The sequence below is a fragment of the Mustelus asterias genome, chromosome 1 (genome assembly GCF_964213995.1).
Source record: "Mustelus asterias chromosome 1, sMusAst1.hap1.1, whole genome shotgun sequence".
Lineage (NCBI taxonomy): Eukaryota > Metazoa > Chordata > Chondrichthyes > Carcharhiniformes > Triakidae > Mustelus > Mustelus asterias.
In genome coordinates, this window is record NC_135801.1 from 64,117,384 (window position 1) to 64,132,713 (window position 15,330).

The window sequence follows — 15,330 nt, forward strand, 5'->3', positions numbered from 1 at the left end:
AGAACAAAATAAGAGTTGAAAGTGAGCCCTTTCACAGCTGAATAGTGGATTGATTTCAATCATGATGTTTTGCAAGCCTTGATCTTGTTGTTATTTATGTTGCTAGTGGAAGGACAATGCATCATTTGCTGCTGGTCTTAATTAAACGGGATGTCCTTCCCTCATAATTTATTCCTTTGGAGTGGAAAATTTCACCCATATATTAAACTTGTGTCAGAATTTTCTGACTGAAGTTAATATGTAATATGAAGTAGGTTAAATGCTTAGAATTCAACTTTCTTTTTGCCTGAACGACTCTGTCAAACTGATGGTCTTCAGCTACCTTTGACATTTCAATCCAGTTATTATCATTACACTCCCATTTCAAAGCTATAATATAAATTATTATGCAGCTTTACAATACAGATTTACAGATCTCACTTTTAGTTTTTACTCTTCTTTGGCCCAGATCTTTGTTTATGTAATTATAATAATGTCAATATTTTCACTAGTCTTGCTTTGGTCTAATTCCAAAGTTCTATTCTAATGTTGACTATATTAATATAAAAATAATTAGGTGTACCTTCAGTGTCATCCTGTTTGATACTTTTGTATATTTCTTCATTTTATCCGGAACATCATTGCCTCCTTCTGTTTGTTCTCTTAGATTTTTGCACACACATATGGACCAAAGTATGATCCCCTTTCCAGATCCACTGCAAGTGATTTTGACTTACTGATTTCAAGTTTGATACTGACACCTTGGCTGCAATAATAACTTTGAGGCCAGACTTTTGGCTGAGATGAAGCTTCGGATCAAGCCCAAGATGGAGTGCAATGCTTTATCTTGTCAGCTTGGATCTTGTTTGTCTCTCTTGTGGGGACCATGAATTGGGTTCAGTTTGAACTTGTGTTTTGGAGCAAGCAAGGAGATGGACTTGGGGTCACCCAGTTAACTCTGCACATTGGCTTTGTAACATTAAGAATGGGGTAAACATTTCAAAAATAACTTTGAGGCCAGAAGGGAGCAGTTAAAATGCAGGATTTGCAGATTGGAAATCTGGAATTAAGGATTTCACACACTGCTGCTGAATCTAACAGCAGGCAATGATTTTAATCTTTGCAACATGTTTCCCACCTGACATCCAACCAGCTTGTCAAATAGCTGGGCATTGAATTGGAGTTAAGTATGACATTTCAGTGGAGCTATGCATCTTTAGAGAACAAATGGAGACCAAGGTGGTGTTACTGGTTTGAATGTCAGTCGGATGGGAGCAATTTAAAATCACAAGGGTGTTTAAGGGGCTGATGTTATGGTGGCTGGGGAGCCAGACATCTTTGGGCTTATGGAGGGGTGAGAGTGTCAGCTGTCACAGGGGTTGGACAGAATTGATGGAGTTGGACATCCTGGCAGTTGGGGTGGAGTCAGCCAGTTAGAAGTTGCGGGGGGGAGATGGATGTTGGGTGGGCGATGTTGATCAGTTTGTGAAGGGGGGAGGTCAACCGAACACAGACTCTGACTGGGGTAAACAGGAAAGCTTGGTGGGCTGGGGCAAGAACTCCTGTTCCACCTGACCCCCAAGCAGTGCTGTAATGGTACAGATAAAGGCAAAATACTGCAGATGCTGGAATCTGAAGCAAAAATAGAAAATGCTGGAATATCTCAGCCGGTCAGACAGCATCTGTGGAGAGAGAATAGAGCCAGCGTTTTGAGTCAGAGTGACCTCCTCAACATCTTTCATGCCAAGTGGGAAACTAGCTGATGACCAAAGCAAATGTCGACAGGAGCTGTGGGAATGAATTTGGCACCACTAGGACATGTGGATTCAGAAGCTCCAAAGGAGATGGCAGCCCTGTAAGCAAGGTGTCAGCTAAGATCATCTTGTAACACAGGCAAGGAAGAACTTCATGTGTGGTAATTATGGCATTCTTTGCCTTTCCAGAATTGGCTTATTCACCCATCAAACAAAGTGCAGCAGAAGATCTCATCTCACCTCACCAAAGTTCTGAGGCTGCATTGCCTGCATCTCTTGCAGATGGGAGGATGCCAATCATATAAGTAAATTGAGTATTGCTAGACCCACAAAGACTCCTTGAGAGAGTGCTTTATGGTGAACCTCTGACTGGTCAAAGGCATCTCAGTGATTCCAACTATCATGTAGGTTTCATTTGCTATTTTGGGTGTGGCCTGCCTACTCGGCCAATCCTTATAGGCCAGCAGTGTAGTTTTGACATGGCTGACCTGTACAAACATTCCCTGAGTGTGGGGGCTGCTCCTAGCCAGATAGTGAAAATCATGTTTGCACCAAATGCACATACATGAATCTTGGCTATGCACTTATCCATTGTTACATGACCCATTATACAACTGGTGCAGAATTAGCAATAAATAAACTGAGAATAATCTGCTGTCCATGATCTTTAGTACAATTGGGGTATTCAAGCAGCCAGGAGATTTACCACAATGGCCTGAATGTTTCAGATGGCAGGGTTTCATTTTCCACCATCTGAAGAGTTGGTGGAAGACACATCCCCGTCAACTCCAAGTGTCTTGCAGCCATCAAATGAGTATTAAGTGATTGCAGATAGGACTTCAGCCACTCACTCTGGATAAATTCCCACTTTGAGAGTGGCAGCTCTCCGGTTCTAGCAGCAACAGCGCTGCAGTGGACAGGGCTGGTGGTCAAGGCGGACCCTGGTGCCTAAGTCCAGACACAAGAGACCCAGACAAGATCATAGGGTCCCAGACATGGAGGGTAGGGAAAGCCATTGGGGCACAAAGGAGTGATAAAAGTCGTGGTGGGGAGGGGGAATGCAGGTGGATGGAGGTCTGGAGACCCCTGGATCTTCTAGAACTTAATGGGGCGATGAGTTTTCTGTAAGTATATTAAGGGGAATAGGATAACCAGGGAAAGAGTAGGCCCATTAGGGACCAAGGGGGCAATCTGTGCATGGAGCCAGAGAACATTTGTGGGGTGTGAAACAAATACTTGATATCTCTCTTCACTTGGGAGAAGGAGGATAAGGATAGAATTTGGGGAGATGGACTGAGGTTCTTGAACAGTTTGACAAAGGGAGTGAGGAGGTAGTGGAAGTTTTGGTAGGCTTAAAAGTGGGCAAATCCCTAGGTCTGGGTGAATTGTATCCCAGGCTGCTGTGGGAGGCAAGGGAGGCAATTACAGGGGTTCTGACCCAAAGTTTTAAGTCCTCTCTGGCCACAGGAGAGTTATGATATGGAGATGCCGGCGTTGGACTGGGGTAAACACAGTAAGAGTTTTAACAACACCAGGTTAAAGTCCAACAGGTTTATTTGGTAGCAAATGCCATTAGCTTTCGGAGCCCTGCTCCTTCATCAGATGGAGTGGATATCAGCATCATCTGCAATGCGGGGCTTCCCAGGGGTTCCAGCATCTGAGGGAAGCCTGTGAGAGATGCCATCCACTTGCCGCCGCCCGGTTCGCCGCTCTTGGGCGGCGGCGGCGAGTGGATGGCGTCTCTCACAGGCTTCCCTCAGATGCTGGAACCCCTGGGAAGCCCCACATTGCAGATGATGCTGATATCCACTCCATCTGACAAAGGAGCAGGGCTCTGAAAGCTAATGGCATTTGCTACCAAATAAACCTGTTGGACTTTAACCTGGTGTTGTTAAAACTCTTATTGTGTTTACACAGGAGAGTTGCCAGAGGATTGGAGGACAGCTAATGTGGTTTCACTTTTCAAGAAGGATGGTAGAGATAAATCGGGGAATTACAGACCAGTGAGTCTCACATCAGTGCTAGGGAAACTATTGGAGAAAATTCTAAAGGAAAGAATTAATCTCCACTTGGAGAGGTATAGTTTGATCAGGGATAGTCAGCATGGCTTTGTCAGAGGGAGGTCACGTCTAATAAATTTGATTGAATTTTTCAAGGTGATGATCGGATGTGTAGATCAGGATAGTGTAGTTGGTGTAGGTTATATGGATTCCAGCAAAACCTTTGACAAGGTCCCACTTGGGAGACTGATAAAGAAGGTAAAAGCACATGGGATCCATGGTAACTTGGCAAGTTGGATCCAAAACGTTTTTAGTGGTAGAAGACAGAGAGTGGTGGTAGAGGCTGTTTGTGTGATTGGAGGCCAGTGTCCAGTGGCCTAGCACAGGGATCAATGTTAGGTCCCTTATTGTTTGTGATATATATAAACGATGTAGATAAAATTGAGAGTGGGGTGATAAGTTAGTTTGCTGATGACACGAAGATTGGCAGGGTGGTAAATAGTGAGGAAGAGGGTCTTAGGTTGTAGGAAGATATAGATGGGTTGGTCAAATGGGCAGATCAGTGGCAGAAGGAATTTAACTCTGAAAAGTGTGAGGTGATGCACTTTGGAAGGAGTAACAAGACGGGAATAGTACATGAATGGCAGGACACTAGGAAGTTCAGAAGAACTGAGACATCTTAGGGTGCTTTGCAACAGATCCCTTAAGGCGGAAGGACATTTTAATAGGGTAGTTAAGATGGCATACAGGACACTTGTCTTTATCAGTCATGGCATAGATTATAAGAGCAGGGATGTTATGTTGGAGCTGTACAAAACTTTGGTTAGGCCATGAGTACTGTGAACAGTTTTGTTCGTCTCATTAAAAGAAGGATATGATTGCACTGGAGAAGGTGCAGAGGAGATTCACATGGAAGCTGCCTGGGATGGAGCATTTGAGCTGTGAAGAAGGACTGGATAGACTCGGGTTGTTTATTTTGGAGCAAAGAAGACTGAGGGGATCCTGATTGAGGGGTATAAGATTGAGGGGTATGGATAGGGTCGAAAGGAAGCAGCTATTCCCCTTAGTTGAAGGATCAATAACAAGGGTGCATAACTTTAAGGCAGGAGTTTTAGAGGGAATTTGAGGAAGCATTTTTTCATCCAGAGGGTGGTGCGAGTCTGGACTGTACTGCCTGGGAGGGTAGTAGAGGAAGGAATACTCACAACCAATAGGAAATATGTGGATGAGCACTTGAAATGTCATAACATTCAAGGCTATAGGCCAAGTACTGGAAAGTAGGATAGTGTAGATTTAGTGTAGTTTTGTTGGTGCAGACTTGATGGGCTGAAGGGCCTCTTTACTGTATGACTCTAAGGAAATAGCCCTTATGTAGCCAATTATTGGCCACTTAAGGGCCTCCAGTGGGGCAAGGATGGGCTTCCCATTCGAGGCCTTGTTCACCCCAGCATCAAATCACTGTGAGGAAGAGGTGGGTGGAAACCCAGAGGGAAGCCCATCCCTTTCATTTCACACTCCATTATTTATTTGACACACATGCTGCTTGTTCATCTCCAGAAAATTCTCACTAACATGATGAATAGGCTAGCACAGAATCAAACAAGCAGCTTGTACATAAGTGCTTTCTCTTACTGCTCTCTATAGCTAGTGTTAGATTACATTTTCCACAAGTTGAGCCAGGCAGGTACAAAATGTTCAGGTCATTTTTAATGTCAGTGCTAAATAGAATTGGGACCATTATCTCTTCTGTAACCTGAGATATTAAATTTTACCAATGGAAAAAGCAGGATGGCAGTCAATATCTTTTTTTATTACATCCTTGAGTTTGAATTGTTTTGCAAAGGAAGGATCAATTTGCTTTCAACATTGTGTACTTCGAGAAATCATATACACTACATTGTAACTTCAGATGGCAATGCATGGTCATTATTTAGACTCCTTGGAAACTGACTTAATGATAGCATGGATGTTAGTGGACTACGATGAAAATTACTTCCTAACTCCGACGATGGCTTCTCATTGTCTTGTTTACTGCTTCAGTTCAGTAAACACATATCCTGAAAACTTCATCTTAAATTGAAACATTGTAAGTGGGAACTGATTTTCCATTGAAACAATGTTTTACTGTAAATGAGGAATTGTTTTGTGGACCAAGGCCTGATACCCTGTTTACTAATTATCCAGTTCTCCTTTCCAACTTGGTCTCAGGATTCAATACTTTGGTCAATAATTTCACACATTTTAACCCGTTTTCCTGATTTTTATAGGGTGATATGCTGCGGGCTAGTACTTGGGCACGGGGTTTCAGAATTTTCCTGGGATGCAATGATGCCATTCCTGACCTAAATTGGGGGACACAGTTCTGAAGCAAAAGGCATCATACTGCAAGCACTAGAACCCAATTGTAATCAGTGGAGTAAGGCCATATTTTTATTGACAAATTGCGACCTAATTTCCTGTGGGTTTTAGACGTTGGTCCCAATGAATTCCAACGTCTACTGGAAGCCAACTAGCTTTTGGAGCCTTTCAAAATCGGGCAAACCCGGCTTGCACAGCGCAACAAACTGTTTTGGCGTGCGGTGCCAAAAGTATTTAACAAAAACTGTTTTGTGGTTTCAGGATTCTAGTTCCATGGGCAGTGGCCCAGTGACTGCAGGATCTTGGGGGCCAAATGTTTGGAGGGTGGTTTTTTTTTCCCATTTCCCTGGGTTTGTTTGGGATCAGTGACCCAATATATAATATAAAAGATGGGCAGTGCAGAACGTCGATGCTCACGTATGAACATTTGAACTTGTTTGCTGAAGTGATGTCATAAAGCCGAAACTGACGCTGTAAAGTCGAAAACAGGGTGTCAATTTATAAACGTCGTTAGAGCTGTTTCTCATAACTCAAATGTCGTAAAGTTGAGGACTGCCTGTAAGCATTATGGGCCTCAAAAGTTTCTCTATGGAGGAAGAAATGACTTTATGCAGTGGCAAATCTACTTAGTTACCATTTTGTAAAGCTACTTCTATCAGTTAAAAAATAGAGTAAAACATTCGCATGACCACCACATCATGTTCAGGTCTGAAATATGACTTTTTTTTGAGACTGTGGAAGAGATGTGCAGCAAATAAATAGTTGGGTTTCATTGGTTGAACAGCCCAATTTTGCCAGTGGAAGGTTTGCCTCACATGCAGGGCCAGGCCTCATCACCATGACACCAGCTGCTGAAGGTGCCAGACAGGCAACCGGCAGCAGATTTGCTATTTCTATTCTTAGATATTACTGAGGAGTTGCTGCTCATGCTCTGGAAAACAATTTTACATGTACCTTTCTGGTGCCTCTTCTGTCGTACAACTCAATAAATCTGGACAGAGCATGAACAGATTGATTGTCCATCAGAATTGTGAATGTACATCATAGTATCCTGATTTGCAATGGAAAAATGTCAAATTCCTGAAAGTGACAGGCGATCTAGCTGCCTAGTGGAGGGCCCCTTTGCTGATTGCAGTGGTCAGAAGGCCAGTCTAAATGGGACGTTTGCCATTTTGTATATTCCACTTGGCGCGTGTTAACAGTTCATAGAAATCATAGAAATCATAGAAACCCTACAGTGCAGAAGGAGGCCATTCGGCCCATCGAGTCTGCACCGACCACAATCCCACCCAGGCCCTACCCCCACATATTTTACCCACTAATCCCTCTAACCTACGCATCCCAGGACTCTAAGGGGCAATTTTTAACCTGGCCAATCAACCTAACCCGCACATCTTTGGACTGTGGGAGGAAACCGGAGCACCCGGAGGAAACCCACGCAGACACGAGGAGAATGTGCAAACTCCACACAGACAGTGACCCGAGCCGGGAATCGAACCCGGGACCCTGGAGCTGTGAAGCAGCAGTGCTAACCACTGTGCTACCGTGCCGCCCTAAGTTCATGGCATAAGTTCGGAATCTTCATCCTTCAAAAGTTGATTGAGCACATAACACAAGTCCTATTCTTCAGGCATTGTCAGTGAATTAGCATAGCTTTTCCCATGATAGTTTGAAAGTTTATTGAGTGAATAACTGAACTGCACATTTGGAAGAGATTCATGCTCAATACTCAGTTTGTGTTGAGCTGTCTGATCTCAATCATGGCCACTGTTGGCTTCAGTACAGCTGAACAGGGAAGAGGAAATCAGCCAGGGCTCCCATTCCCCATCACTAGCTACTGGTTCCTGAGGTGAATCCATATGTGAGGATATGTATGAGGAAACTGAATTTGGGCATGATAGTCCTTCAGTTGAGTTACCTACTAATTGTCACTATGCCCTCACTTTTTTTTTGAAGAGGCTGCATTTTAAAAGTTCTGACCTTTACCTTCACGTTTGTGACCTGGACTCGCAAGATGGAATTTGCGTCTACATACACCTGATTTCACATGGCATAAGGCTGTTGATGATCCACCCGGTCCACCCAGTTTCTGGGGGTCTGGACCTCCAATCATTGGGCCACCCTGTCCATGCCTCTATCCCTATCCTTCCTACATTTTCATGCAATAGACACAATTATGGATTTTGGACTGTTGGAGATGACATTTTCAGAGGTGGGCAGTTGTTTAATCCTGCCCCTCCAGTTCAGTTCAATGTGCCAATTTCCAAACACGAGACCAGTATGTTCAGATATGTACAGAATATGTTGATGAGAGAGGGAACCTGTCTAAACTTCTTAAACGGCTACTTAAGGCCTTTAAAAAGCTTGTTGTCAGCTCATTTAGTGGACGGTTCACAGGCTGTGGGCATCACTGCCTTAGTTACCATTTATTGCTCATCCCTAATTGCTTTTGAGAAGATAGAATCACTACAGTGCATAAGGAAGCCATTCAGCCCATTGACCCTGCACCAATAACAATCTCAACCAGGCTTGATATATCCCCGTAACCCCATGTATTTACCCTGCTAATCCCCCCTGACACAAGGGGCAATTTACCATGGTCTATCAACCAAACCCGCACATCTTTGGAGTTTGGGAGGAAATCGGAGCATCAAGAGGAAACACACACACACACACACGGGGAGAACATGCAAATTCCACACAGATAATCACCTATGGCTGGAATGGAACCCGGGTCCTTGGCGCTGTGAGGCAGCAGTACTCACCACTGTGGCACCCAATGGTGGTGAGTTGCCTTCTTGAATTACTCCATGTGGTGTAGGTACACCCATAGTGCTGTGAGGGAGGGAGTTCCAGGATTTTGACCTGGTGGCATTGAAAGAATGGAGATTTATAATTCCAATTTAGAATGGTGTTTGACTTGGAAGGGAACTTGTAGGTATTCCTTGTTCTTGACTTTCTAGGTGGTAAAGGTTGTACGATAACTCCCATGAGGTCCATGGGGGAATCATTCATGGATGTCCCTGTGGGACTCATTGAGTATGAGTTCTCCTGGTAACAGGCAGCGGCCTTCTCAGCTGGAACTCATTATCTGAACCTTTTATAAGGCAGGCCCCAGACTGGGCCTGCTGAACGGTAGTCCCAGGCAGGGACTAGTGTGTGAACATCATGGTAATGGTTTTACTTTGCATTCTGTAATAACCTATGTACCTTTCCAGTCAAGCTGCCTGAGACAAATGTACAAAAAACATTTCGGACAGCTTGCCTTTCAATTAACCCGGTAAAACAGTGATGTTGTGATATTGAAAATGCTGCTCTTTGGGAAACTGGAAACTTATAGAACAAAGAACAAAGAACAATACAGCACAGGAACAGGCCCTTCGGCCCTCCAAGCCCGCGCCGCTCCCTGGTCCAAACTAGACCATTCTTTTGTATCCCTCCATTCCCACTCCGTTCATATGGCTGTCTAGATAAGTCTTAAACGTTCCCAGTGTGTCCGCCTCCACCACCTTGCCTGGCAGCGTATTCCAGGCCCCCACCACCCTCTGTGTAAAATATGTCCGTCTGATATCTGTGTTAAACCTCCCCCCCCTTCACCTTGAACCTATGACCCCTCGTGAACGTCACCACCGACCTGGGGAAAAGCTTCCCACCGTTCACCCTATCTATGCCTTTCATAATTTTATACACCTCTATTAAGTCTCCCCTCATCCTCCGTCTTTCCAGGGAGAACAACCCCAGTTTACCCAATCTTTCCTCATAACTAAGCCCCTCCATACCAGGTAACATCCTGGTAAACCTCCTCTGTACTCTCTCCAAAGCCTCCACGTCCTTCTGGTAGTGTGGCGACCAGAACTGGACGCAGTATTCCAGATGCGGCCGAACCAACGTTCTATACATCTGCAACATCAGACCCCAACTTTTATACTCTATGCCCCGTCCTATAAAGGCAAGCATGCCGTATGCCTTCTTCACCGCCTTCTCCACCTGTGACGTCACTTTCAAGGATCTGTGGACTTGCACACCCAGGTCCCTCTGCGTATCTACACCCTTTATGGTTCTGCCATTTATCATATAGCTCCTCCCTACATTATTTCTGCCAAAATGCATCACTTCGCATTTATCAGGATTGAACTCCATCTGCCATTTCTTTGCCCAAATTTCCAGCCTATCTATATCCTTCTGTAGCTTCTGACAATGCTCCTCACTATCTGCAAGTCCTGCCAATTTTGTGTCGTCTGCAAACTTACTGATCACCCCAGTTACACCTTCTTCCAGATCATTTATATAAATCACAAACTGCAGAGGTCCCAATACAGAGCCCTGCGGAACATCACTAGTCACAGGCCTCCAGCCGGAAAAAGACCCTTCCACTACCACCCTCTGTCTTCTATGACCAAGCCAGTTCTCCACCCATCTAGCCACCTCCCCCTTTATCCCATGAGATCCAACCTTTTCACCAGCCTACCATGAGGGACTTTGTCAAACGCTTTACTAAAGTCCATATAGACGACATCCACGGCCCTTCCCTCGTCAACCATTCTGGTCACTTCTTCAAAAAACTCCACCAGGTTAGTGAAGCATGACCTCCCTCTCACAAAACCATGCTGACTATCGTAAATGAGTTTATTCCTTTCTAAATGCGCATACATCCTATCTCTAAGAATCTTCTCCAACAACTTCCCCACCACGGACGTCAAGCTCACCGGCCTATAATTACCCGAATGATGCAGGTGTGGAAGACTGACCCCAGTACACTTGGAAAAAATAAGATATTTTTTCCTGGCAAATGGGGAAAAAAGGGGACGACCAACAAAAGGTCATCCCCCTGACTGTTTGTGGGGCCCCGACGTTCAGCATTATAGAATGTTTTAACCTATCCAGTAGCCCCAGATTCAAAACCTTTTGATGATTTGGTAGATATAGTATCAGACTACTACGACCCTAAACTGCTGTTATATTGCTGCACTACAGGCTTAACATGGCAAATGGACTCCCTGGAGAACCAGTCACTGAATTCTTGATGAGACTGTGGAAATTGGTGGAACATTGCGAGTATGGGTTAGCACTTCCAAAAATGTTAAGGGATCATTTAGTATGTGGAATTAATAATATTGTGAGCCAAAGGAATATTAACTGAACCAACTCTTGACCTCTAGAAAGCCATAGAATTGGCTCTTCCCCACGAAAATGCAGGAAAAGGGGCCCAAGAGCTTCAGGGGTCCATAAATGGAATCACCCTCAGCTTTGGGCAATCCCCATACCACAGAACCAAGCTCCCAGCGGGTAACACTCACGTCTCACATTTCCTGCCAAGAAAGGGCGATTGGAGTCGGAGGCTGCAAGATTCCAGAACTGGACAGGAAGTTTCTCCACAATACAGTGAGGGGCAAGCACATCCATGCTTCAATTGTAACCATGGGGTGGCATTTTCCTGTCCCACCTGCCACGGGGATTGTAGTGGGCGGGACACGGACCATGCAAAGGTCTGTTGACCTCGGGTGGGATTTCCTGTCCTTGGGGCGAGCACACCTGGAAAATTCCATCCATAAGGTCCGCCCCAGACAAGGCTACCGAAACAGGCAGAACTTGTACTGCCCAGCTCGAAGGACGAAGCTACCTCAGGACAGAGCTTTGCAAATAAAGCAACTCGAGAATGAGAAATCGATGCAGCTCAATTGCATCACTGCACCCAATGTGGCTCCAATCAAGATTAAACTCCAAGTAAATGGCCACCCACCCCAGACGTGGTGTGAGACACAGGGGCTGCTGTTTCTATTATTGGGGAGAAAACCTTTAGGCGACTCAGGGCACTTTGCCATTAAGCCTGCAGGACACCAAGGATAGATTGGCCACGTACACTGGGGAACCCTTATGTATTGTTGGGACCACTGTAACTCCAGTTAGGCATGGGCAACAGACAGTCCAACTCCCCCTAATAGTGGTGCAAGAACCAGGGCCCAGCCTTTTCTGAAGGGACGGTTGGATTACACCCTATCCAAAAAATACAGAAAGATCTGGTTATGAGCTGGCAATTCTATTCATGTCTGAAACAAGAAAAGACAAGCCTACTGAAATGCAGAATCTTTTTAAATCAATCCTTATCACTCTTTGGTTTGGTGTTTATTTTTCCTCACACTTGGGTTTTTCTACATCAAATGTATGATACAAATGGAAGCTTTTGTTACTGATGAAACTGACTGGATCCGCATCTGAGATGTTAATCTGTCTTTTTCCTTTGGGTAAATTGATGAACCTACTGTCTATTAGTAGCACAGGGGACCCTCAGTGGCGACTGCCCTCTGCTCAGGCTATTCTTCCAGTTGTTGGATGAGCAGCAAACTCGGCAATTTTAGCCACTCTTCTTTTAAATCGGAATCTCTTCTGGCTTGGTCCCACTCCTTCCCAGGTTTGCTACCACTAATTAATTGGCGAATGTGACTTCTGGCCAATTAAGCACTTTGCAAAACAAAATTGTGGTGAGTCTGCATTTCCACATCTGCGTGGGGACCAGGATCCAGACAGAGGCCAATTCGATGTTTGGGTTCCAACTCCAGGATTGAAATCCTCATCCACCTGGTAGGATAAACCAGAACAACAAAACAATAAGTCTTAGCTTTGGAAATAGCGAATTCACATTAGGAGTGAAATTAGGAAGCATTTTTTCACAGGCTGGTGGAAAACTGGAATGCATACCCCTAAAATGTTTGGAGATACTAGGTTAATTGAAATGGCCAAGACTGAAATTGATAGATTTTTGTTAGTTAATGTTGACTAGGTACCTGAAGCAAAAGTTGGTAAATGGTGTTGAAGATAAATCAACCGTGATCCCATTGAGTGGTGAAAGAGACTTGAGCTGACTGACTGACTCATATTCATAGGTTCCTATATATGTGACTGACCTTGCTCAGTGTGGGCAGAGGCTCCTTCCCTTAGGGTGACGCAAACAATTTCAGATGTAAGATCAAAAACCAGCGCACCTGCTTTTCAGCAAAATATTTGACTCTTCTGGTGCACTTTTGCCCGGGTTATTTTGGAAATGTGCCAGAGGTACTGTGGATTTTCCACTCCTGTCTAGATATGGGCCAATGTTCCGTTTAGGTTGCAGAACCACATCCCGAGGTGGATCTCCAGCACGGACTGCCACTCCCGACAGAATTGAACATTTACATTATCATTGCGTTTTTACATCACCTGATGCACAATAAAATAATACCTTGCATAGAATCCCACAGTGCAGAAGGAGGCCATTCGGTCCATCGAATCTGCACTAACAACAATCCCACTCAGGCCCTATCTCCATAACCCCATGCATTTACCCTAGCCAGCCCCCCAGGCAAAAAGGGGCAATTTAGCATGGCCAATCAACCAAACCCGCCCATCTTTGGACTGTGGGAAGAAACTGGAGCACCCGGAGGAAATCCACGCAGACACAGGGAGAATATGCAAACTCCACACAGACAGTGACCCAAGCAGGAATCAAACCCGGGTCCCTGGCGCTCTGAGGCAGCAGTGCTAACCACTGTGCCACTGTGCCTGCTTGCATATATGTAGTTGTTGCAAAATCACTAAGAGCAGTTATTTTACTGGCACCGTATATAGGTTCATGGTTCAGGAGCCATCCCCAATTTATATGCACCCGCTACCTTCTTCCCCCAGGCATCTGCTGCCTCTTCCCACCATCCCTCCCACATGTCCACCCCCCTCGCACATGTCCACCACCCCTCTTACATGCCTGCTATACACACATACACACCACACCCACCAGTGTTCTTATGGAATATTACAAATTAGGACGTGGTTTCCAGGAACCATTTGTATCTGAAGTCCAAGGATTGCCTGTAATGATTTTTGTTAACACAAAATAGAAATCACCTGTATATAATTGCATTTGTAGGACATTTCTACTATTCATTTATATTTTGCATAAATTGCATTGTAGTCAAGTGAGTTCCAATAAAGATAAAATAAATTCAATCATTCTGCTTGGATGATACAATTTCTCAATTAGTGTTCTGATTCCTCTAGGCAGTCAGCGGGCAATGTTCAAACAGGCGATGCGTCACTGGGAGAAACATACATGCGTTACTTTCATCGAACGAGCAGATGAAGAAAGTTACATTGTCTTCACATACAGGCCATGTGGGTAAGCAAAAGCTATTTTTTGTCAGCAATTTGAATTTATTAACAGGCTGGACAAACTTGCATTGAGGTGTAAATTAATTGTGTTCTGTAATGGTAACCCAGAGCATTATTTAAGCTGCTTAAAAGAAGGCCAAAAACTACAGAGGCTTCTTTGTACAAGTGGTTAAAATTTGTTCAGCAAGCATCAATTGACCATTCTTCTTGGGATTTTCTCAGCTATAATCCCTTTGCTGCCATTTATTTAATTCTGTGTAGCTAAAAGGAAATATTTTTGGCAAGATACAAATTCATAAAAGCTGCTATGATTTATTGTCAGCCATTTGTTGATCATTGCCTGACACTGTTGATCAAAAGAGAGTATGAAATAGAATTAATCACTATTACAAATAGGCTTGGATGTAAACTGCTATATGCACCTACACAGACTAGTTGGATCACGGGGCACTATGGCAGCCTGGCATCATATGGATGCAAGCTTCACACTTAATAGGGATAACTTTTCCTGTATTGTGCATGTCAGATGTAACTATGTGGCATTTTAAGCATTATACATAACTACGTCTCTAACAGGAATCTGGGAAAATGAGTAATTCAATTCTAAATAAGAAATCATTTCCATTGTACACAAACTAAAAGTTAGAAATCTTGAAGTTTTGGACAAGATTCTCCGACCTCTTGGCCACGTGTTTCCCATCGGCGGGAGGTGGCGCATTGTTTGCTAGTGGTGGGATGCTCTGGAATCACCACAATCAACGGGAATTCCCATTGACATCATCCTACGCCAGCGTAGAAAACCCACGGGCGGGGGTGCACTGCCAGCGGGACCAGACAATCCCGCCAGCGTGAACGGCCGGAAAATTTCGGCTTTGCCTTATAAATGTTGAAGTGAAAAGTGGCCACCTGAGTTTTGTGTTCCATAGGGAGAAAATACAGAGTTGCCCTCTCTCTTTCTGACGTGCTTCATTTTGGAATGAAAACTAATTATTTGGAGGCACCACCTCCTGCTTATACAACTGATGTACTTAGTCAATTTCACATGACAAGTTGTAGTGGAAGTATTTTTCTGGACAGCTACCTTGCGTGTATGCTCACTC

At 44.4% G+C, this 15,330-nt stretch overlaps 1 protein-coding gene across 1 annotated transcript in view; it reads left to right on the forward strand.

Annotated features, from left to right (window-relative positions):
* The window catches only part of tll1 (tolloid-like 1), a 308,946-nt gene that overhangs the window by 142,592 nt on the left and 151,024 nt on the right, over positions 1 to 15,330 (forward strand). Inside the window, exon 5 of the mRNA XM_078212332.1 lies at positions 14,120 to 14,237. Coding sequence (XP_078068458.1) covers positions 14,120 to 14,237 — 118 coding nt within the window. The remainder of the gene's footprint in view (positions 1 to 14,119; positions 14,238 to 15,330) is intronic.